We start from the raw sequence: 22,935 nt of genomic DNA on the forward strand, positions 1-22,935 counted from the left end.
CTGACAAGGAAGGGCTTAGCATAGAGTCTCTAGGATGTACAGAGAGATCTTCACAATTATGAAACAAACGAACAAGTTGTTTCCTGCAAAAGCCCCCTCCCCTTTTGCTCCTCTTTTAATCCTTATGGGAGGGGCCATTCACCCTCCACCTGTGGCCTTACTCCCACGTCAAGCCTGAGTTTGTAATTGTTCTTTCCTTTTGGCAGCTCTGCTCCAGCTGCTCCCCTGCCTCACTGCTGTCCAAGCCCGAAGGCAGCTGATGACTGTCAGCCTGCCCTGGTCCCAACTCTTCCTCGGACACAGATCCCTTGTCTGAGTCTTCCTCAGCCTCCAGGACTGGGCCAGGTTCCTCCCCAACCTCCTTGCTGTCCGACTCTGCTGCCAGCTCCGACAGCTGCCAGTGGGCCACAACAACCAGACAGTACAGTGATTGGATCGTGTGACTGATTGTTTTGAGAAAGTGACAAAATTTCAATTAGGTGAAAACCACGGGAACCTCCAGCGTCGGTTTTCACCAGATCTGTGCCACTATGATATATCCAATAAAGCTATTCGTTGAGGAATCTACCTGCCTCGGAGTTTTGCTTGCTATGGGTCTATTACTTGCAACCCTGACAATTCACTTAACTACCGTGGCAAAAAAAAGTGTAAAATCGGTTGCAACTTGCCTAACCACCTCTTTGTTTAGCAACAGGAATTCTCTTCCCAATTGTGATTGTTAAGTCTAGGACTACCTGTGTTATAATGACGAGGCAGTCGAGTTGTTTGATCATGAACAACTGAATCATGATGATCTTTATTGGAGTCTAGTCTTGCATTTATACACATTTTTAGTTATCCTCCATCACTGGTTAACTTTGGTTACTGCTTAACTTTCGTTACTGTTTAGCACAGTAATCCATACAATTAATTATCTCTAGTTTAAGTCTAACATATGTTTACTTCCTCTCTCTAATCCTCCTTTAGATTAGTGACTTTGTTTACCTGAGTTGTATTTGCTTGGAAACATTCTTTATCTGAGGTTTGCCATCCGAGATTGGAACATTCCTGCAATTACAACTCTACATACCTGTATCTGGATGATGCTAGGTTGGTGAAGATTGCCAGCATCAATGCTGTATAAAACAGATTTAACAGTCTGATCTTGTCTCTCTAATGTCCTTGCTAAGAAAAGGTCTATCTCTGACATAGACACTTTCTTTTGTTATTACTGTCCGGCTGTTAGCTTAGGAATTCCACAAAGCTCTTCCAAGCTGTGTGGATTTAAAAAAACACCTCTATTTTTTTCCTCCAGTTATCCATTTTTATTCTCTTAAACTGTTCGGCTTTCTACTTTCTAAAGCCCCCTGCTTTCCATGTAAGCTATCCCTACTTTTCCAGCTTCCTGTCTTAAAGCCAGTGATTGATTGCTATCTGTTATGTGCTTTCAGAGTCGCCTTTAAAAACTGGGCCGTGCCAATCAACGCAGGCAAAGCAATCCAGAATAAATGGAGCCAAATGCAAAGAACATTTGGGCTGCTCCTTCTTTTTTTAAAAAAATGAATAAATCTGTAGTCTAATTTATCCTAGAAAGTCCATAAACCCCAAAGAGTTCTAAATTTGAAGAAAGAGGAAGAAAAATAGGGAGGAGGTGAGAAAAGAGGTGGCACTGGGACAGCATGACTGTAAAATGAAAAAAAAAAATGAACAGGTAATCCTCGACTTACAACCATTCGTTTAGTGACTGAAATTAGAACAATACTGAAAAAAAAGAGTTTTACAACCTTTTACCACATTTATAACTATTTGCTGCATCACCACAGTCAATGGGGAAGCCAGATTTCCCCCCACTCCCAAGTAAAACGATTATAATATAAAACAGAAATAGAAATAAAGATCATGTGGGAATAGCGAAAGGCAAACAAAATTGGTGCAAGATAAAATAAAAGAAAGAAGAATAAAAATAGTGATTCCCCCCAATTTTGGGGTGCAATAGAATACAAAGTACATCACAATCTCAAACTTTTTGCTATATCTGTTCAGTGAGTACTAGCCATTTCTACAACACGATTAAGCTAATCAAAACCAAAATTAAAGATTCCTTTTTTTTTTTTTGTTCCTGTTTTGAGCACAAACAATCTTGATACTTACGTGAAATCTTTGGTCCACCTCATAGTTGATTTGTTTTCTGAAATCCTTGCAAGCCAAAATGTAAGACAGAGGCATGAAGAATAAAAGGAGAGGGGGGGAGGGAGAGGGAGAGGGAGAGAGAGGCAAAACAAAACTAGCAATTAGTCCATAAATTAGAAGTGAATTAAGGAAAAAAAGAATCACAAAGCGGTACAATAGGGTCATCATTTTCAATTTTCAATTATTATTTTTTCAGAGATCATAATGAACAATTGCATTATTTCTCCACTGCTTAGCTGGAGACAAACAAAACAAAATCAGCTGTAAACATGATTTGATATTTTTTTCCTTTCTTCCATTAAAATCTGTCTGATTTGCCATGCAAGCTACCGAAACAGAAAAACGGTGACTGAGGGAGATCAGGAGGTCTAAATAAATACCTTTTGGGCCACTAGAAAAGTTAGTCGTCGAATTCCGTGGTCAATCAGGACAGCTTTCTGGAAAAAATGGAAAGAAACATGAGGAAAGTATGTCGGGAAAAAATGGAAAGAAACATGAGGAAAGTATGTCGGGAAAACTGATCAGCAAAATGGAGGAAAAAAAATCTCTGTACTGTAAAGCTTTTTTTTACAACTATACCTGCTATTGTAAGAAATTCTATTTATAGTCCTGGAACTATAAATAGGAATTGCTTTCTAGCCTTAATCATTAGACAAAACGGGCTTTTATATATATGCAGGCCAAAGTATTTTTTTTTTCCTCCAGGTTCGTGTCCTCCTTTCCTTGTTCAGGTGTCAGTCTTTTGAGGTAAACCAGACTAGGACACCATAGTTAGGAGCAGCTACTGCTATAAGGTAGTAGCAGAATCTTGCAAATCTGAATGCGCTTGTAGGGGTATGTGAGAATGACCTTGAGACCGAAGGCAACGGTCAGATAAGAGGCAGCTGCGCCCATAAAAAAAATATAGGATGTGGCAAATATCTCAGAAGCGACCATGATCCGTTTCTTGGATTGTAAATGAGCCTGTCATTTGTACTTCTGGTTTGATACAGCAAGCAAACAGGATAGGTACATACTCCAACAGATAGTTAGGACTGCATAAAAAACGATCGCAACCAGCCTGCCTTCCAGAGAGGACTTACATATTATATGGGTCAGAATGAGGGCTGAGAAAATATCTACAGATATTGATATGAGCCTCGGTGGCGCAGTGGTTAGAGTGATGTACTGCAAGCCACCTCTGCCGACTGCCAGCTGACCTCAATTTGGCAGTTCGAATCCTACCAGCTCAAAGTTGACTCAGCCTTCCATCCTTCAGAGGTGGGTAAGATGAGGACCCAGATTGCTGGGGGCAACATGCTATCTCTGTAAACCACTTATAGAGGGCTATAAAAGCACTATGAAGCAGTATGTAAGTCTAAGTGCTGTTACTATTGCTACAGACCCCTCACATCCTGGACGTAAACTGTTTCAATTCTTCCCCTCAGGACGCCACTACAGGGCATTGCCTATTAAAACAACTAGACCCAGTTTTTCATCACTCTGCTGAAGACCTAATTCCCACAGTACTGTCTTACCCAGGTGGTGTGTCTGTATTATTATTACTATTATCCTTCTCATGTTTTCTATTATCCTTCTCTTATTGGTATCATTTATTATGATTATTATTATTTGCCCCGGCCAACTCGCCAAGAGACAACTCACTGTGGCCAACTCGCCACAGGACAATTGGGCAATTCAATGTCATTATTTAAAACAATTTAAAATTAATTTTAATTTTTGTCATTCACATTTCATTTTGTCCCTCTTTTGGCTTCCTTTCCATTCCACCATTTCTTCGACATGAATAGTTGGCCACGGTTTTAGAGTTGGCCACGGTAAGCTGGCCACGGTGAGTTGGCCACCCCCCCTCCACCTCACCCCAAATCAGAAGTGATTAAAAAACAATAACAACAACAACCAGGCTTTGATAGGAAAGAAAAAAAACAGACAAAAGCTTCATGTCCTCGGCTTCAGGATCTGAATCCTTCTTTCCAGAAGAGAAGATTTTACTACGGTAAACGCCCTTTGAAAATAAGCATTTGCCGTGGAGGGGAGGGAAGAAAAGGGAGGGGGGAAATAACTTTAATAATGAGGTTGAGATTTTCCTTTTAAAAAAGAAGGTTATTGCTTTTAAAATTCCACAAGTGTCAGACAATAAGTATGTAGCAACGGGATTCTGATTACATTGTAATAATACAGGCCTCCCAGCGACTCAACAGCTATTACTGTGCTATTAGGTACCAACACCTGGAGAAAGTCTATTTCCACTGTCTGTTTCAATCACCTCCACCAGTCATTTGCAAGTATACGATCCTAATTTCTATCAAATGCACACACACACACAGACACGTACACACAGAGACATGTAGGCACACGAGGAGGGTGGGTGGGAATCCTGTTGGGACATGCTGAGACTGGAAATTTATTTGGGCAATTTGGATCAAGCTATTTGATAGTTTAATGCACAACACCTTCTTTCCTCCAGACACACTTAAAACACACACACACACACACGCACCCCACAAGCCTCTTCATGCAAATGAAAGAAAACCGAGCTTAGCAGTTCATTTACGGGGAAGAAATGTAAACTAGAGATTCTTGATGGTGGGGCGCGAGGGAGATCCAAGGCAGCCATTCCTTATCTACGCATCCCTGAGAGAACGCTCGCTTTGATTAAATCGCTTTGGTTCCAGGCTAGGGAATTTAAGGTTCCCCCTTAAATGAAGTTAAGAATTTTTTTTAAAAAAAATAATAATGTATGAAAACAACATGAAAATGAAACAAAAAGAGCGGGGAAGGGATGTTAACTTCATCGTTTTAATGTTTTTAATAAAACAACTGCAACAAACGGCAATAGTAATCCCGGTATCCCAGATTTATATACTGCTTCGTAGTGCTTTACAGCCCGGTTTATAAATGTCAGCATATTGTCCCCAATAATTTGAGTCCTCATTTTATCGACCTCAGAAGGATGGAAGGCTGAGTCAACCTCAGGTCAGGATCGAACTGCTGGCAGTCGGCAGAATTAGCTTGCAATACTGCATTTCAACCACTGCGCCATCAGGGCTTTTTATATCGCCTTTCAGAAATGCAGTAGGACAGGGGTCCCCAACCACCGGGCCGCGGACCGGTACCGGTCCGTGGAACATTTCCTACCGGGCCGCCGGTTTGCTGGGCGCCGCCATCTTGTTTGACGAGGAAGTGCTTCTGGGTGAGCTTTTCCATTGGAAAGCAGTGTTTGGGTCCTGAAGGAATCCTTGCGCCTTAGTTTCATCAAGGGGGCGGCTTCGAACAAAACTAAGGTGCGAGGATTCTTTCAGCACTCAAGGCAAGGTGAGCCGAGTGACCGTCCCGAAGCCGTCCCGAAGCGAAGCCCATCGACAAAGGTACAAAGGAGGAGTTGAAGGTGGCGGGGAGAAGCGGGGGACGGCTGGCTGGCCGGTCGCTCGGCTCGCCTTGCCTTGTCATGCGTGCTGATACCAGTACCAGGCCGCGGATCATTTTGTGATGCCGTTACTGGGCCGTGGCACAAAAAAGGTTGGGGACCACTGCAATAGGACATTCAATCTGCTTCCTTTTGTTCCAGTCCAATGGTAAGAAGGAAGGTCTTCATTTGTTTTTAAGTATCAGTTGTTGACAGGCAGTCCTCGACTTACAACAGTTCATTTAGTGACCATTTGAAGTTACAACGGTAGTGAAAACAGTGACTTATGAGCATTGTTCACACTTACGACCATTGCAGCGTCTCCATGGTCACATGATCAAAATTCAGACACTTGGCAATTGACTCATATTTATGACGGTTGCGGTGTCCTGGGGGTTGTGTTATGCGACCTTGTGCGACCTTCTGATCAGCAAAGTCAATGGGGAAGCCCAATTCACTTAGCGACCGTGTTACTAATTTAACAGCTGCAGTGATTCCCTTAATAACGGCAGCAAGAAAGATTGTAAAATAGGGCAAAATTCATTTAACAACTGAGCCACCCCCAGTAGAACAACTTCTACTTAGCAATAGAAGTTTGGGGCTCAAACTGTTATCATAAGTTGAGGATTACCTGTATTTTGTCTAAACCAGGGGTGTTAAACTCAAGGCCTGGGCGGGCGGATCCAGCCTGCGGAGTGCTTAGAATCTGGCCTGCAGGGCCGCCCTGGGAACAGCAAAAAACCAGCCCGTGGTGCCCGCAGTACCTCTACCAGCCAAAACGGAGCTCGGGAGAGCTGCACGGGGTCCTCCCGAGTTCCATTTTGGGCTGCAACAGCCTCCTGCAGCCCTCCAGCCTTTTTGCTGGCAGAAAGCTGCAGGAGGCCGTTGCAGCCGTAAAGGGAGCTTGGGAGCCTGTTTTTGCTGGCAGGAACGCTCGAGCCACCACAGGCACCCTGACACAAGTGACATCAAGCTGGCCACACACACTGAAGTCAAACACAACCCTTGATGTGGCCCTCAATGAAATCGAGTTTGACACCCCTGGTCTAAACAGACCGAGAATGGGGTCTCCAAAGAAGTCTTTATTTCTCCTGTCCTCTTGGCATGAAAAGCAAGGTCAGTCTTGGCATGAAGGTGGTTTTTCTCCTGGGCAGAGTTTTAAAAAAAATGAGAAAAGAGGCTCTACCTTTTAAGATCTAATCAGACGGCACCCTTCTTCAGTTGTGAAGTGATACTGCTGGGTGACTTCTACAATTATTTACAAATAGCTCAGACAAGAGAGCTGCTCAGCCATGTTATTATTTTCTATAGCGCTACCAGGGACCATTCCATAATAATAATAAAAATAAGAGGCCATTGTCCCAAGGAGTTGACACTTGTCCTTAAAGATAAGCAAACAGCTCCAAAGAAAAAAGAAAAAAAAGAGGAAGCAATGATGGATAGAATCTGCATTCCACTTCGCTAAACAAATGAAGAAAAACAAATAACTAGAGAATGGCACCAGCTCACCTTGCCCTGCGTGAATTCCCTGAACATGGCTGCGAGACCTTCATCGTCGATATCACAGTCCGTCTTAATGGCGACATTTAGGATATGGATAGGTTCATCTCGAGCACTCTGTGGTTCAAAGAAAAATGAGAAAGTGAATTGGGGATGGGGGGAGAGAGAGAGAGAGAGAGAAAGAGAGAGAGAGAGAGAGAGAGAGAAAGAAAATGTAGCAATAAATCAATGGCTGCATAATGTTTGCAGGTGGAATGAGGACCCTATTGTACCCTTCAGGATTTTTGGAAAAATGGCTGTTTGTGCTTCAGATGGGAACAGTGCGTCCTTCTAAATTCTGTAACTTAAGTGCTTTTAAAAATTGCCAAAGCCAGAATCACCAATCCATTGGTGCGTCACATTTGAGCATTAGTGATCCAGATAGGCATAGCAATAGCAATTAGGCTTACATTCCACTTCACAGCACTCTCTGGGCAGTTCGCAATGTGGAAAAATAATTTGCATTTAATGCTTAAGGCATTAATTAAGATAACAATTAATGATTAAGATAACAATAGCACTTAAACTTATATGCCACTTCACAGTGTTGTACGGCCCTGTCTAAGTGGTTTACAGTCAGCACATTGCCCCCAACAATCTGGGTCCTCATTATACCGACCTCGGAAGGATGGGAAGCTGATCCAATCTTGAGCCTTGTCAGGGTTGAACTTAAGGCTGTGGGCAGAGTTTGCCTGCAATGCTGCATTTTAACCACTCCAGAGCTCTTTCAAAGCATCCATTCACAGCTATCAAAAATGTAATAAATGTGTGGCCAAAATCTTATAAAATTGCTGGCATTGTCTATTTTTTATTTATTAAATGTTTATGCCACCCATCCCCCGCCATAAGGCAACTCTGGGTGGCTTATAGATTATAAAAAGACAAATAGCTAAATAATTAAATCTTAAAACTGTGCAATTTGAAATGTGTTTCTTAGAGAAGTCACCAAATGTTGACATAGTTGTATGAAACTTCCACGTCTCAAGAAATAATATAGTCTTGCAAGATATGAGGTCATTTTAAAAAAAACTGGGACTATGTCATCATACACCTTTTACACAATAGCATCCAATGCCTGAAAGGTTTTTCCAACCCTTAAGCTAAGAATCAGCCTTGTGTAATCTTACATGACATCTTGGCGACTCGGATTTAATTTCTCTTGGATCTGGAACCAATAAGATTCTACCATCATCAGAAACAAGGAATACTATAAATTAGGGTAGTGCATCCCTCCAGATTCAATGGCATTAAAAGTATGTAAATCTGGAGTGTTTGGAGCTCTCTGAGTTTGGCTGTTTTCTTGCAGACATTTTGTTACCCAACCAGGTAACTTCATCAATACTAGGTTGAAGTTTGCCTACAAGAAAAATTCTCTCATTTGCCTGCTTTCTGAAACATTTGATGCCCATGTATGCTACCCACGGAATATCTGTAGCTCAGGGTTGAAATGCAGGGTCCTTGGTGCTCTCTGAGCTTGACCGTTTTCTTGCAGAATTTTATTACCCAACTAGATAACATCATCAGTACAAGGGTAATAAAACTTCTGCAAGAAAGACCCTGCATTTGCATGAGCTACAAGTATTTTTTTCTATTGGTACTCAAATGTGTTGCACACACCCGAAAAAGACACAGCTGCTCTAATGAACTGCATCCATATGCTTGCACACACCTTTTTCTCCATGACTCCCTTAATTCACCTCTGTCTATTCAACTCAAGAAGCTGCCTCTACAGTCAAACCCAATCAGAACAGACTACTGTACCTTGTCTTCATCATAGAGGGATGGGTGCCCTGATTCTGGAAAGGTGGGGCTCGGAGGTGGAGAGTCGCAAAAGCATCCCATAATCTCATCAAAAAGTCTGAAGCAGGGCATAAGCAAAATTTGAGCCATCATCTCAACATCAAACAACAATCTAACATTTTAAGATATTCCCAGCATTCTATTTCATTGTCTCAAACTTTATCCCACCCATGTCTTCTGCTTTCTCCGGTCCACAATATCCTGCAAGATTTCTGAAGTCAAGGCACAAAATATCGAAAGGTGTAAAAAGTAGGAAGGGAAAAGAGTATTGTTGGTACAGGCCAAAGTTGCTTACTGTTACAAGCGTTTCTCCATCTTGGCGGCTTTAAGAAGGACTTCAACTCCCAGAATTCCTCAGCCGGCATTGCTGACTGGAGAATTCTGGAAGTTGAAGTCCACACATCTTAAAATCTCCAAGGTGGAGAAACACTGAACTATGTGACAACAAACTGCATAAGGTGGTCCCTTCCCTTACACAGATGAAGCAGACAACTCCAAAGTGAAATCCCAAGGTGCTTTTTCAAAAGGTAAATTGGACTTTCTTGGTTTTTACTTGAAGACATTTCACTTCTGATCCAAGAAGCTTCTTCACTTCTTCATGAACTGGATGAGAAGCGAAACGTCTTCAGAAAAAAAACTAAGAAAGTCCAGTTGCCTTTTGAAAAAGCACCTTAGGGACAACCATGACCTGGATAACTGAGAATCTTCATAGACCAGAAGTGTCAAACTGGTGGCCCGCAAGACGTGTCATGCGTAGGCCACGTCCACTCCAGCTCCGTGAAGAGGAAAAAACATCGCAAAACCTCATGTGATGCAATGGGACGCCACGAGTTTGACACCCATGCCATAGACATTCAAAGTTAAACATCTCTTTCATAAGATGTTCACCTGAGCTTTGCCCCCAGATCCCTTCACCCTTATGCAATTTTTTTCCTCATACCCTTTCCATCCTGCCTTCAAATTACCCTTTTTGATACATAGCTTAACTTGGGGGTTTGTGCATCACAGAAGGAGAATAATTCAGAAAGAAGAAGAGGAAGAAGAGGAGGAGGGGGAGAAAGAGAGGAGGAGAAAAAAGAAGAGGAGGAGGAAGAATCAGGAGGAAGAGGAGGAGGAAGAAGGACAAGAAGGAGAAAAAAGAGAAGAGGAGGAGGAGGAAAACAAGCAATCCTGTCCTAGCTTTGGTTCTGCCCCACTGCTTACCGGACGAAGTCTTCAAAGGTTCGGAAGGAAACCATGCCTCCCATGCGCTGGCACGGTGGGGTGAAAGAATTGTCCAGGAGAACGTCGCTCACGCTGGCCACGTGGACCATCCCGTAATGGTTAAGGTTAGACGAGAAGGACATTCTAAACAGCAGGTTCAAATCACAGGACGTATTAGGAGACCAGCCGAAGACAGACGAGGCACAAAAAGAAGGTCAGGAGGAACAAAAGAGCTCACGAAACTGGGTGTGTTGTGGGTGGGTGGGTGGGTGGGTGGGTTTGTCAGTAAAATAAAAGAGAAAACATCACTTGGTTTGGCATGTAGAAATTCAAAGAAAGAAGCACACACAAAAAATTGGGTGGATTTAAGCTTACCCTGATGTTGGCTCTTGTTTTCCCAAGACCACCTGCATGACTGTTCCAAATTAAATCTGCAGATTGCAGGTTTTGAAGATTTGCTGTTTTGTTGGTTGGGGCCCTGTCCTCATCCCACCCCCTTCCTCAACTCTGAACGAGGCTGAATTTGAAACAAGAGGGGACTAATTGTTCCCACCATTTAGGGCACCATTAAAAAGGTAAAGGTTTCCCTTCGCCCATCCGTGCTGCTCGTTTCCGGCTCTAGGGGGCAGTGCGCTCATCTCCGTTACAAAGCTGAAGAACCAGCGCTGTCTGAAGACATCTCCGTGGTCATGTGACCGGCATGACTAACGCCGAAGACGCACGGAAGGATGTTCCCTTCCCACCAAAGTGGTCCCTATTTTTCTACTTGCATTTTTTTTTTACATGCTTTCGAACTGCTAGGTTGGCAGAAGCTGGGACAAGTGACGGGAGCTCACTCCATTACGTGGCTCTAGGGATTCAAACGGCCGAACGGCCGACCTTTCTGATCGACAAGCTCAGCGTCTTAGCCACTGAGCTGCACTAACAAAACCAAGAGGCCAAAATTAAAATTATAGCCCCACCAGAATTAGAAGACAAATGTGCCTTCAATGCACTAATGTGCTATGCTGCGACTTCCAACATTCTTGGAAGAGTCAGTTGAGGAACTTGGTAACCAGGTTTTAAACAGCTTCAGTTCAACTGAAAGTGAGTGTCAAAAGAGCTTCAGTGGTCACCGTAACACAAAAATAAACCAAACAGGAGTGAAAATTTTTATCTTACACTTAAATTTTCCATTTTTTTAAAACTAGAAGGATTCCTGTGAACTAGAACAAGGCATTGCTGGTTTGCCACTTAAGATCCTGAGCAAACACCCCCAAAAAGATCAGGAAAAGGATACCAATCCCTGTATTGTTGTCATCAACACAAGGCTCTTGGATGTGATATTTTGGCCATGCTTACAAGCCGTTGCAATGGCTTGCGAGATGGATAGAGAATTTAAGTCCCTCCCTACAGCTGGTGGTGCAAGTGGCTGCGCTGATAGAACAAGGTTGCTTCCCAGAGTTTGCCGACCACAACAAACCACAACAACCCTCATCCCTGGGATGAGGGTTGCAGCATCCCAGGGTCATCTGATTCCCATTTGTGACCTTCCCACCTGACAAGTGCAGTCAACGAGGGAAGTCAGATTCGTGATTCATTTGATAACTGCAGTGATAAGTGGAAAAAGTTGTGAAACTGAATGTAGCTCTTTCAACAATCGGCCTGCTTAGCAACTGAAATTCTGGGTGCCAATTGTGCTTGTAAGTTGAGGGCCACCTCTGCTTCATTTAATGCTAACCTTCACCTCTGAGTCATGTGACCATTGGGTCGAATGAATCCAGCCTACAGTGTGTTGAGCCTGGGTTTGCACATTTTCAGATTATTTTATGGGTTGGCATCAGTGGTGGGATTAAAAAAAAATTTTTTTACTACCGGTTCTGTGGGCGTGGCTTGGTGGGCTTTGCAGGGGAAGGATACTGTAAAATCTCCAGTCAGAGGTGCTATTTGCCGGTTCTCCGAACTACTCAAAATTTCCGCTACTGGTTCTCCAGAACTGGTCAGAACCTGCTGAATACTACCTCTGGTTGGCATGACATGAGAACCATGAACATTATCAAAAGCCCATGGACATACTGTATGAAGAACTATTCTTTCATAATAAGGAAAAAAAAACTCCAATAAAGAGAATGTGTGTGGCTCATGGTGGAAATGCAGAACTCTTGATGGACTCTGATCTTGGTGACTCAATAGCTTGCAAGCTCCTTGGTGGGAACTTGCAGGCATCTCATTACCCAACTAGATAACATCATCAGGATGAGGGAGTGTGGGGTTTGCTGTCTGTTTTTAATGTATGCAATAGTTTGCCTTGCCAGTTTTGGTGGGGGTGGTTTCCTCTTTGGTGTAGTTTCCACCCCAAGGAGGAAAGCACATCTCCATCAAAACTACCAAGGTAGTAAGATTACTATCAATGAAGCTTCTACCTCTGGTTTTTTTTCACCTTTTCTTTAAAAATATACGTACAGGTTAAAAACAAAAATTACAGGAATTGAGTTTGGCCAGCTAAACAGTTGAGCATCCACAATGGAAATTAGGAACTTTAGTGTTGTATGCAAAGACTCGTATTATTTTATGGGAAGACCCTTTCAATACTTTGCAAGGCTGTTGTAGGGAAGGTTTGAATATATTATCTATAGCACGGCGGGAGCTTTGCATAGGACATCCCAACTCTAAAGAAGGAAGAATTTCCTGTTACGGTTGTTACACTGTGGTTTTAATCATGGTTAATATGTTTGCATGGTATTATGAATCTGTAATTTTGTTTCTGACATTTTTTAAATTGTCGTGATTCAGGAATGTGAGATGGACAGCCATACAAATTGAGTCCTGGATAAAAGAGTCTTTTATCTTTTGCATTCTAGGATTTGAAATTTTCACCAAGGTTTTCAAACCATGAGCAAATATTTTAGACTACCCAAATTTTGGGATGGGGAGAGTGGCTGTTGCTTTTATTTTCCTTTTTTATGTGACGCCTCACATATATTTGTGCCACTTAAAAATAACTTTCACAATTTTTAATCCCAATTTAACTTCTGTGCATCTCATTCCATATTGAAGGGGTTTCTAAGGGGGCGTGCGTAAGTGCACTATCATGTCTATCGTCCCTCTCACATTTTAGTTTTTTTTTTTATTTTGCGTGTTCAAATTCGTAATTTTTCTTTGACAAATAATTAAAATAAAAATAGCATAGTCTAAAAGGAACCCAGGAAGGCATTCTCTCTCCTGTTCCACTGTTTAAAAAAAACAAAACCCCACATACACTGCAGAACAATTTATATCTTGACTATTCCCAAACTATGTTTTCAACGGTTGGGCTACACATTGCTCTGGCAGACAGAAGCAGATGATAGACAGATATTAGCATTTGCAAATTAAGAACACACATATACACAAACACCCCTATACACAGAGAGCTAAGTTTAGTTTCTGAAGGTTTAGTAAATTTTCTTTGAACAAAGGCCATGGATGTACATCAACACGAATACATGAAATGTTGAAATATGTTTAGAAATCTCTAATAATGGGCACTGTCCACTGTGCCAGCTGGATCTACCTAGTTGGATATTTCAGTACCCATATATCAGCATCAATGGAATAGGTTCAGAAATGTTCTGAAATACAGGTAGTCCTTGACTTACAACCATTCATTTAGTGACTGTTTGAACTTAAAACAGCACTGAAGAAAATGACTTCTGATCGGTTTTCACACTTACAACCACTGCAGCATTCCCAGGGTAATGTGATCAAAAGTCAGATGCTTGGCAACTGGCATGTATTTATGACAGTTTCACTGTCCTGGGGTCCTGTGATCACCATTTGCAAACTTCTCAGCTCACTTCCAATGAGCAAAGTCAACAGGGGAATCCAGATTTGCTTAACAACTGCATGTTTCACTTAACAACTGCAGTGACTGGCTTAACATTGTATCAAAAAAGCTCATCAAATGGGGTGCAACTCAGTTAACAACTGCCTTGCTTAGCAACAGAAAATCGTGGTTGTAAGTTGAGGAGTTACCTCTAGGCAATAATCTTATCCAGGTCGTGAATTGGCAAGAGATTGGCATTCAAACAGGTGGGTGAGATGTTATTGTGAGTATCTTTCTGAAAGCCACGTGTTTAGGCAACACACCTAACCAGTTCGTAAGAATAGCAATCACACAACCATGCTGAATTCGGTTAGTGTTAAATTAGTTTGGTTGTATACATGTATAACCCTGTGTGTTCGTTTGGTAGCCGTTCTGTCAGGGCAACCCAACCTGGGAGTGACTTTTGGGGGCTCCTAAGTATACAAATATTATAAATGGGAGTCTGGTCTGGAATAAAATAGGTTCTTATATCCCAGGGATAATTGGAGAGTTGGTCAAAGGGGTCAAGATGGCGGCCAGTCAAAGCCCCACCCCTTTTTAACAAGGAGTGCACATTAAAGGAGGTGGGGTTTCAATTGTGCCACAGCAGCCGCCATCTTGATTTATTTTTTTTAATCATCCACACAGACACTCCTACGTAGCATATTTTTTCTTCAAGCAATGGGTCGGATGAACCCATCACTTCTCCAATGGAGAGCAACTTCCTGGTACCGAGGAACAATTGCGAGTTGGCTTTACTGTTGGTCATCATGGAAGGACTCATGAATCAACATCTGGAACCCAACCTTGACTTACGTCTACTTCTCTCATCTCTTTCCTGCAACATGGCCAGCTGAAATGGCTGATTCAATAGTGTAGCATTCCAGATACTGATTGATACCCTGTACCACTTGAGATCATTCCCAACATGTGGTCCACACACCAGCCTCTTGTGATAAATTTGACCTATCACAACGTCAGCCTATCTCTTGTTTGTGGCAGGGGTCTCCAAACTTGGCAACTTTAAGACTTGTGTCCCAAAGGTGCTTTTTCAGGAGGCAACTGGACTTTCTTGTTTTACTTTGAAGATGTTTCGCTTCTCATCCAAGAAGCTCCTTCAGCTCTGACTGGATGGTGGAGAATGGAAGGATTTATATTCTGCAGACAGCTGGTCATTTGCATTCACTGAGGCCCCTTGGAGGTTTGTCTCAGGGTCACCGGAGTAGTGCTCATGGTTCCATTTTTTTTAGTCTGCCATTTTTTTTCCTGGAAATCCATTTACACTCCCACACCATTCGAAGGGTGTTCATCCCAAATTGCATAGCTAAAAAGCTGTAGAGATTCTCAATCATCCAGGTCATGGTTGTCTCAAAGATGCTTTTTCGGGAGGCAACTGGACTCCTAAAAAAGCACCTTTGGGACAACTATGACCTGGATGACAGATAATTTATACAGATTTAAAACTTGTGGACTTCAACTCCACAATGAAGTTGGGGAATTCTGGGAGTTGAAGTCCACAAGTCTTAAAGTTGCCAACTTTGGAGACCCCAGCTCAGTGGCAAGGGAATTGTCAGGCACACAGGTGGCTGTGTGCATCCATTTGTGTGAAACTAGAACTTTCCACTGAGTCCTTCAAGAAAATAGTGACATCAATGGAGGTTACAGGATGAGTCCCTCACAAACACAAAGCAGAAGGTTGTGGTTCAAAATACCTCTGCAAAAAAAGCCATCACTTCTCTACCATGGAGGAAATGATTGAATTTTTTGTTGTGTAAATTAAAAAAAAATCCCTACCTATAAAAATCTAACATAATGGGTGGTTAAGGAAAAAGAAAAGACTTGTCCAAAGCATGCTAGCTTGTGAAGTGTGGCATATTTCTTTCTGACATGAGGAGAAGTTCTGTCATGTCGGCCTTCTATCTTTTGCCTCAAATGGTGCAGTGATTACTACTTTAAGAGAGAAACAGGCCAGAATATAGAGTGAGCCAGTGAGTTTCCGCTTATCTCTACCCATCCTCCCCGCCATAGCCCCCCACCTCTCCAATTTGCCTTTAGCCATATTTGCAAAATTGCATTTAAAGGAAAGAAACAACACGGGGAAAAGAAAACAACACAACAACGTTCTGGAAGACGGCTAAGCAAATACATTCTCTTTTGAGGGAGAAGCTGTACATCTTTCCTGACAAATGACTATATGATAATTATGTTCTCAGCCAACCAGTTTCCACCCACCCTCCCTCCCTCCCTGGAAAGCAGTAATGAATTGTTGGCATTAAAAAAAAAAAGTTAATTTAAGACAGAGGAAAGTTATCTCCGCCAAGGCATTCAAACTGGAGAGAATGCACCCTTCAGCCAACTGGAGTTACCGATGGAAGATGAAACAAGCGGGAAAAATCAAAGTACTGCTAGAACCATTGACTGGGCCCGTTCCCCATCCCAAAATCATTTTCATAGGTGATGGTTTAGAACAGAGTTCTTAATTAGAGTCCACAGATCACTTTGAAGTCTATAGATAAAAGAATTTAGGAGTCACCTGACCTTGGCTGGGAAAAACATTACAACTTTCTTTTCATTAAATTTAGTTTTTCAGCCAGTGGCTCATGTACGGTAGGCAACTGAATAAGGTATGGCCTTATTTCGTCGCCTCGTCTCCCAAAATGCCCGTTGTCTTTAATACATCTCTCTATTTGAAGTAATTTGAGATTATTTATTTTTATTTATGAAATTTTTATGCCGCCCATCTCCCCCCCACGAGGTGACTCTGGGAGGCTTACAATATTTTTGACAGCCGAATCTGAGCAACTTTGCAGTATGGGGTACATCTATGCACTTTATTTCATGCATTTAAATAATGTTTACAACAAGGTTTCTCCAGACTTTCAAATAGATCTGTAGCCCAAAGGGATTTTAAAAATCCTGCTCTTTCTTGCCATGGGAGAGGGGGGCACTTCTGTTTGCTTCCCGCTGCTGTAAAAGATTATGTGCTAGTCTTCAAATCCAATTCTTGGTCACTATCCAATAATACATTTTATTTATTTAGGCCCTGGGGAATGAAGTACCAGTTTCTTCAGGGACATGAGTCCCAAATGCTTTTCACAAGCAAAGGGTTTCCACTCCACCCCACCCGCTAGTATTTTAATTCAAAAACTTTGGAAAACTTTTCTTCCCCTGGGAATTTTGGTAAAACTGGATTTGGCTTTTGTCTGAGAAAAGCTAATGGCTGCTTTCTCAGGGAAGGCCAGGTAAGTGAAGAAAACAACATCCCTTCTACTCACAGGGGAGCAAACACTGACAAGGATATTTTGCTAAACTCTTTCGCTAAAACAGGATTTAGGGTTAGGCAAGTGAAAAAAGTTAAGGCTTCTGCATTCAGAACCTTCCCCAGCTGGGAAATTTGACATTTACTAATTTGTGATATGGGTCAATATCCAGAAAATCTGGAGAACTGTTATTTTTTCCAATATGCAGGTAATCCTCGACTTAGAACAGTTCTTCTAGTAACCATTCAAAGTTACGACATCACTGAAAAAAAGGTGACTTATGAGTGTTTTTTTTTTCACGCGACTGTTGCAGCCGTCCCTGTGATCAAAATTCAGACGCTTTGGCTACTGACTCACATTTATGACGGTTGCTGTGTCCCAGGATCACATGATCCCCTTTTGCGATCTCCCGACAAGCAAAGTCAATGGGGAGGAAACACTCACTTAAGAACCGAGTTATTAACTTCACAACTGCAGTGATTCACTTAATGGCCAGAAAGGTCATAAAATAGGGCAAAACTCCCTGAACAACTGACTCGCTTAGCAACCGAAACGTTGGCCTCAATTGTGGTCATAAGTCGAGGACTACCTGTGTATTTGTTTATTTTTTTGAAAACCACTTGGAGTTAAGTTACGCGTTCTGCTTTAAATCCCAATTGGTGAGTTGGCCAGCTGGGGTTCATCTTTGCTACCCAAGGGAAAAGAAAGGGAGGAAGGAAACTAACTATTTTTTTGCTTCAAGATCTGGAACAGAATTTTAAGGCAGGTAAGGTAAGTCTTGAGTGCTAGTGAGGTTAATTTTTATAGCATGCCAAAAGAAAGGATAAAGAGAAGAACAAACACAGAAACATTCAAAGGGGAACAGAGGAAAACATTAAAAACAAACCCTGAAAATAAGGATTAGAGATTGGTATAGTTTTGAGCAGGAACCCAGATTCCAAACAAATAAATAAAGTTAGGTTGTTAAAAACCCAATTTTTTAAAAAATATGTGTTAAAACTACACATTCTTCTGACAACTAGCTACTTTTTAAAAAGGGCTAAAAAGGAGAATTACTGTACCTGTTGAGCGTGGGAATGTTCCCTCTGCAATTAAACAACCACAGTTAGTTAAAGATTGGTTAGTTAGTGGAAGCCATCATTAAAATGAATAAATCAATAATTTTTAAAAAATAATGAGCTGTCATTCAAGCCAGTGTGCAAAGCAGAAGCTGTGAGCATTACATTTGTCGAAGTGGGGCAAAAAAAATAAACATATTTATTTTCTGGCAGCATCCATGGGACATAAGGAAGAAGGGCTTATCCATCAATATCCTGAAATGTGAAAAAAATCAAGTCCAAAGGTTCTTTGGAAAACCACCTGAAGTTCTTCCTAAAGACAATTCCATATAAAATTATACAAAATTAGCTGCATTTAATTATTTTGGGGGGAAAGGTGTTACCAAACTATTCTTTATACATTTACTACCCTTGCAATTGTATAGCCACTTACTCAGAAATGAATTATATTGAAATTGAGGGGGAACACTACCCAACTTTAATGTTAAGTAAAACAGAATTAACTGAAAAACAGCTTTTGAAGATGGGCGGCAAGGCATTAAAGCATTGTAACTCTTTGTAATATTGTTGCTGTAGCACAAAATACTGTATATTATGGACACAACCACGATAGCGGTCTTTCAATATTTGAGGGGCTGCCGCAGGGAGGAAGGGGTCAAGCTATTTTCTAAAGCACCTGTAGGCCAGACAAGGAATAATGGATGGAAACTGAACAAGGAGAGATTCAACCTGGAAATAAGGAGAAACTTTCTGACAGTGAGAACAATCAACCAATGGAACAGAAGTTGCCCTCGGAAGTTGTGGGAGCGCCATCACTTGAGACTTTCAAGAAGATATTGGACTGCCATCTGTCAGAAATGGTGTAGGGTCTCCCGCTTGGTCAGGGGGTTGGACTAGATGACCTACAAGGTCTCTTCCAACTCTGATTATCTGTTATCTGTTAACCAGGACCATTGCCTCTACTGAATCCCCTGTGCATTTGGGGGGGTAGAATATTCCAGGGTCATGGGGAAAGCAAATGTAACTTTCTACGCCATCGTTGGATCTAATTCCTCTTCTTTACCTCAGTGTAAGTTATGTTTTATCCAGAAAGAGCAACTATCTAGATCAGGGATGTCAAATTCAAGGCTCGTGGGCCAGATCTGGCCCTCGGGGTGCTTAGATCTGGCCCACGGGTCTGCCCTGGAAATAGCAATGGACTGGCCCGCGGTGCCTCTGCCAGTGAAAACGGAGCTCAGGAGAGCTGCACGGGGCCCTCCCGATCTCCACTTTTGGCTGCGACGGCCTCCTGCAAGCCTCTGCCAGCAAAAACGGAGCTCGGTGTGGGGGCACACGCAGCCCCCCTGAGCTCCATTTTCACTGGCAGAGGGCTGCAGGAAGCCGTCGCAGCTGAAACGGATGTCAAGCTGGCCATGCCCCTGCCCCCACCCCCCGCCTCCCCACCGAGGTCAAACACTACCCTGATGTGGCCCTCAATGAAATTGAGTTTGACACCTCTGATCAAGATATAGTAGGTATTCTTATAGGAGGAGTGACGGAATATGGGGGTGGAGTCAAAAGAGGAACCAGCTTAGAGTCTCTACATAGTCACAAACGGACTAAGTCCAACCCCTCTTGAATTCTGTTATCCATTATCTACGGCCAAAATAGTGGTAACCATTAGTTGACTACTTTCCTGTGCATCGCATGAGCAATGAATCAATTTGATTGGAACTTAACCTGTAGCCTTTGTCTTTCAAATGCTGAAGTTTCAATGAACATCACTTGGAAGTGAATATCAGAATGTATGGTAGTGAATTTCATATATCACAGCAAAAAAAAAAGCATTATAAAAGAAAAAGAAGTGAGTCGATGGCATGAGGAGTGACATCACTTCCCCTAGCCCACTACTTTAATCCCACTGCCAGATACATTATTTAATTATATTCATTTTTCAGCCAGGAAGAACTAGTCAGGAGGTCAAATTTTCCTACTTACCAGTCCCAATCAATCAGTAGCATAAATATGACAGGGAATTTGCTGCTGAAGGGAGTTCCCAAAAATGATTTTCAAAAGGCAGCCAGTTTTGTTGTTATTTTCCTTGAAAATGTTTCGCTTCTCATCCAAGAAGCTTCTTCAGTTCTGGATGAGAAACGAAAACATTTTCAAGGGGAAAAAAAAAAAAAACCAAGAAGCGAAATGTTTTCAAGGGAAAAAAAAAATCAAGTAAGTCCAGTTTCTTTTTGAAAAGCTCCTTTGAGACAACTGTGACCTGGATGGCTGAGAATCCACAGACATTTGCGGAAGGGAGTTGATCCTCAGCAAATTTAAACCTGGGAACAATTCTGGAATTTCCCTCGGTCTCAAAATGTGTTATACTGATAAAACTGCCAGTAGATAGGAATCAGCAAGGGGTGGCTGGTTGGTAGCATTAAGCAAAGCAAGGGAGATATAAATAGATTGATAGACTGAAATGAACTGGTTGATCCAAAGTTGAACGTCATCATCCCTCATTAGGAAAAGGAAAACCACCCTGGACTTCAGCTTATCAATGCAGTCCTACACATATCAGATAGAGACGTTGTCTTTCGTTTGATGTACGTTTATATTAAACGGTGAAACTATTTCTCCATTGCTGTAATTTACAGGTGTCAAAAACGGCCTTACGTTTGGCTAAACTGTGATTGCATGTATTGTATTATCAATCGCTATAACACAAACAAGAATAAAATGGAAGACAATGGGAACATTCGTTCGGGGGTGAAAGTTCAACCGGAGCTCAGCTTAAATTCTTCCAAATTGAACCGGTTCTTTCAGAAATGGGGGCAGGAGAAATAAATAATTCACTGAGCGCACGGACCAGGCCGCCATTGTATTTTTCACCTCCAGTTCATGATTAGGAAAGGGAGAAGCTGCATTATTAAAATGTGCTCTCTCTCTCTCTCTTTCACTCTTTCTCTTTCTTTTCCTTTCTTTCTCTCCCTTTCCCTCTCCATCTCTCTTCCCCTTTCTCTTCCTCTTCCCCTCTTTTTCCTCTTTCTCCTTCTCTTTCTTCCTCTCCCTCCCTCCCTCCCCCTTCCTCTTCTCCTTTCTTTTCCTCACTTTCCCCCTTTCTTCCTCTATCTCTCTTCCATTTCTCTCTCTTCCTCTCTCCCTCTTCCTTTCTCTCCCTCCTCTCTTCCCCTTTCTTTTCCTCTTCCCTTTTCTTCCTCCCTCTCTTCCTTCCTCTACCTCTCTTCCTCTCTTCCTCCCCCTTCACCTTTCTTTTCCTTGTTTCCCCCTCTTTTTTCCCTTTCTTCCTCTCTCTCTCTTCCCCTTTCTCTTCCCCGTTTCTTCCTCTCTCTCTTCCCCCTTTCTTCCTCTCTCTCTCTTCCTCTCTCTCTCTTCCTCTCTCCCCCCTCTCTTCCCCTTTCTTCCTTTCTCTCTCTTTTCTCCTTTCTCTCTTTTCCTTTTTAGCCTTCTCTTCCCACCTGTCTTTTTCTGTCTCTCTGTCTGTGTGTCAAGTAGGATTCCCAGGTTGCACACTGAGATAATATTTTACCTGGAATTAAGTTCTACTGCCCTTGCATCTGTGTTTATTCATTCATTTATTTAGATTTGGATTGTGAGCAGGGACAGTGAAAAACAACCGGGTTTTTTTTTTAAGATTCCACGAGGCAGAATATTCCTGAAACATTCCTTGAAGTGCTCTCACACGCGTATACAGGTAGTCCTCGACTTACGATAGTTCATTTAGTGACAGTTCGGAGTCACAAAGGCAATGAAAAAAGTGACTCATGGCCGTTTTTCACACTTACGACCACTGCAGCCTCCCCATGGTCACATGACCAAATCTGGCCACTTGGCAACTGACTCATATTTATGATGGTTGCAGTGTCCACCTTTTGCGACCTTTATGCACTCCAGTTGCTAAGCATCCGAATTTTGGTCATGTGACCATGGGGGAGGCTGTAATGGTCATAAGTTTGAAAACTGATCAGTCACTTTTTGTCCCATTGTTACTTTGAACAGTCACTAAAGAATGGTTGTAAGTTGAGAACTACCGGTACTGTATACAAGGGACCATAAATTGTTGATTTTCTATTATTCGTTGAAAAAGATTTATATAGAGGTAGTTCTTGACTTACAACAGTTCACTTAGTGACCGTTTGAAGTTACAACGGGCACTTACTTGTGACTGTTTTTCACACTTATGACCATTGCAGCATCTGCATGGTCACGTGATTTACATTTGGATGCTTGGTAGCTGATTCTGTCAGAATATTCATGAACTGGCAGAGACATGGGTAACAAGGTCAGCCAATGGGAGCTGAATTGGGGGCGGAGACTGGAAGGAGTCTGGGCGTGGCTTAGCTCTGTGCTCAGCTCCGAAGAAACAAAACTTATCTGAGCTCTTTAAAGTGAAACTAAACTCTCTGCTCTGAGGTCTGAAGCTGCTGCTTGTACTTTTGCTTGTAACTCTCTACCACGTTGGAAGAACCTACTTCGGTACTGTACGTTTACTTATATATTATGATGTATATAAAGAAGTTAATGAATCCTGCTGACTCAGTCATCTGGGTGGTGCTTTCTGAATTTGAATTTCTGCTGCAAAATCTAACAGATTCACATTTATGACGGTTGCACCATCCTGGGGTCATGCGACTAACTTTTACGACCTTCCGACAAGCAAAATCAACGGGGAAACCAGATTCACCT

At 42.2% G+C, this 22,935-nt stretch overlaps 1 protein-coding gene across 6 annotated transcripts in view; it reads right to left on the minus strand.

Annotated features, from left to right (window-relative positions):
- Positions 1–22,935, minus strand: part of ACACA (acetyl-CoA carboxylase alpha) — a 270,148-nt gene that overhangs the window by 131,739 nt on the left and 115,474 nt on the right. For 3 of the 6 annotated variants that reach the window (XM_026710269.2, XM_087925299.1, XM_026710274.2), the window contains 6 exons: positions 18,262–18,285; positions 10,118–10,261; positions 8,876–8,972; positions 7,085–7,192; positions 2,550–2,606; positions 2,131–2,175 (listed from right to left, as the gene is read on the minus strand). In XM_026710269.2, the coding sequence (XP_026566054.1) occupies positions 2,131–2,175; positions 2,550–2,606; positions 7,085–7,192; positions 8,876–8,972; positions 10,118–10,261; positions 18,262–18,285 (475 nt within the window). The remainder of the gene's footprint in view (positions 1–2,130; positions 2,176–2,549; positions 2,607–7,084; positions 7,193–8,875; positions 8,973–10,117; positions 10,262–18,261; positions 18,286–22,935) is intronic. The other 3 variants (XM_026710270.2, XM_026710271.2, XM_026710272.2) reach the window with 3 other exon arrangements.

This window comes from Pseudonaja textilis, chromosome 1, assembly GCF_049901715.1.
Source record: "Pseudonaja textilis isolate UNSWEBS1 chromosome 1, rPseTex1.2, whole genome shotgun sequence".
NCBI lineage: Eukaryota > Metazoa > Chordata > Lepidosauria > Squamata > Elapidae > Pseudonaja > Pseudonaja textilis.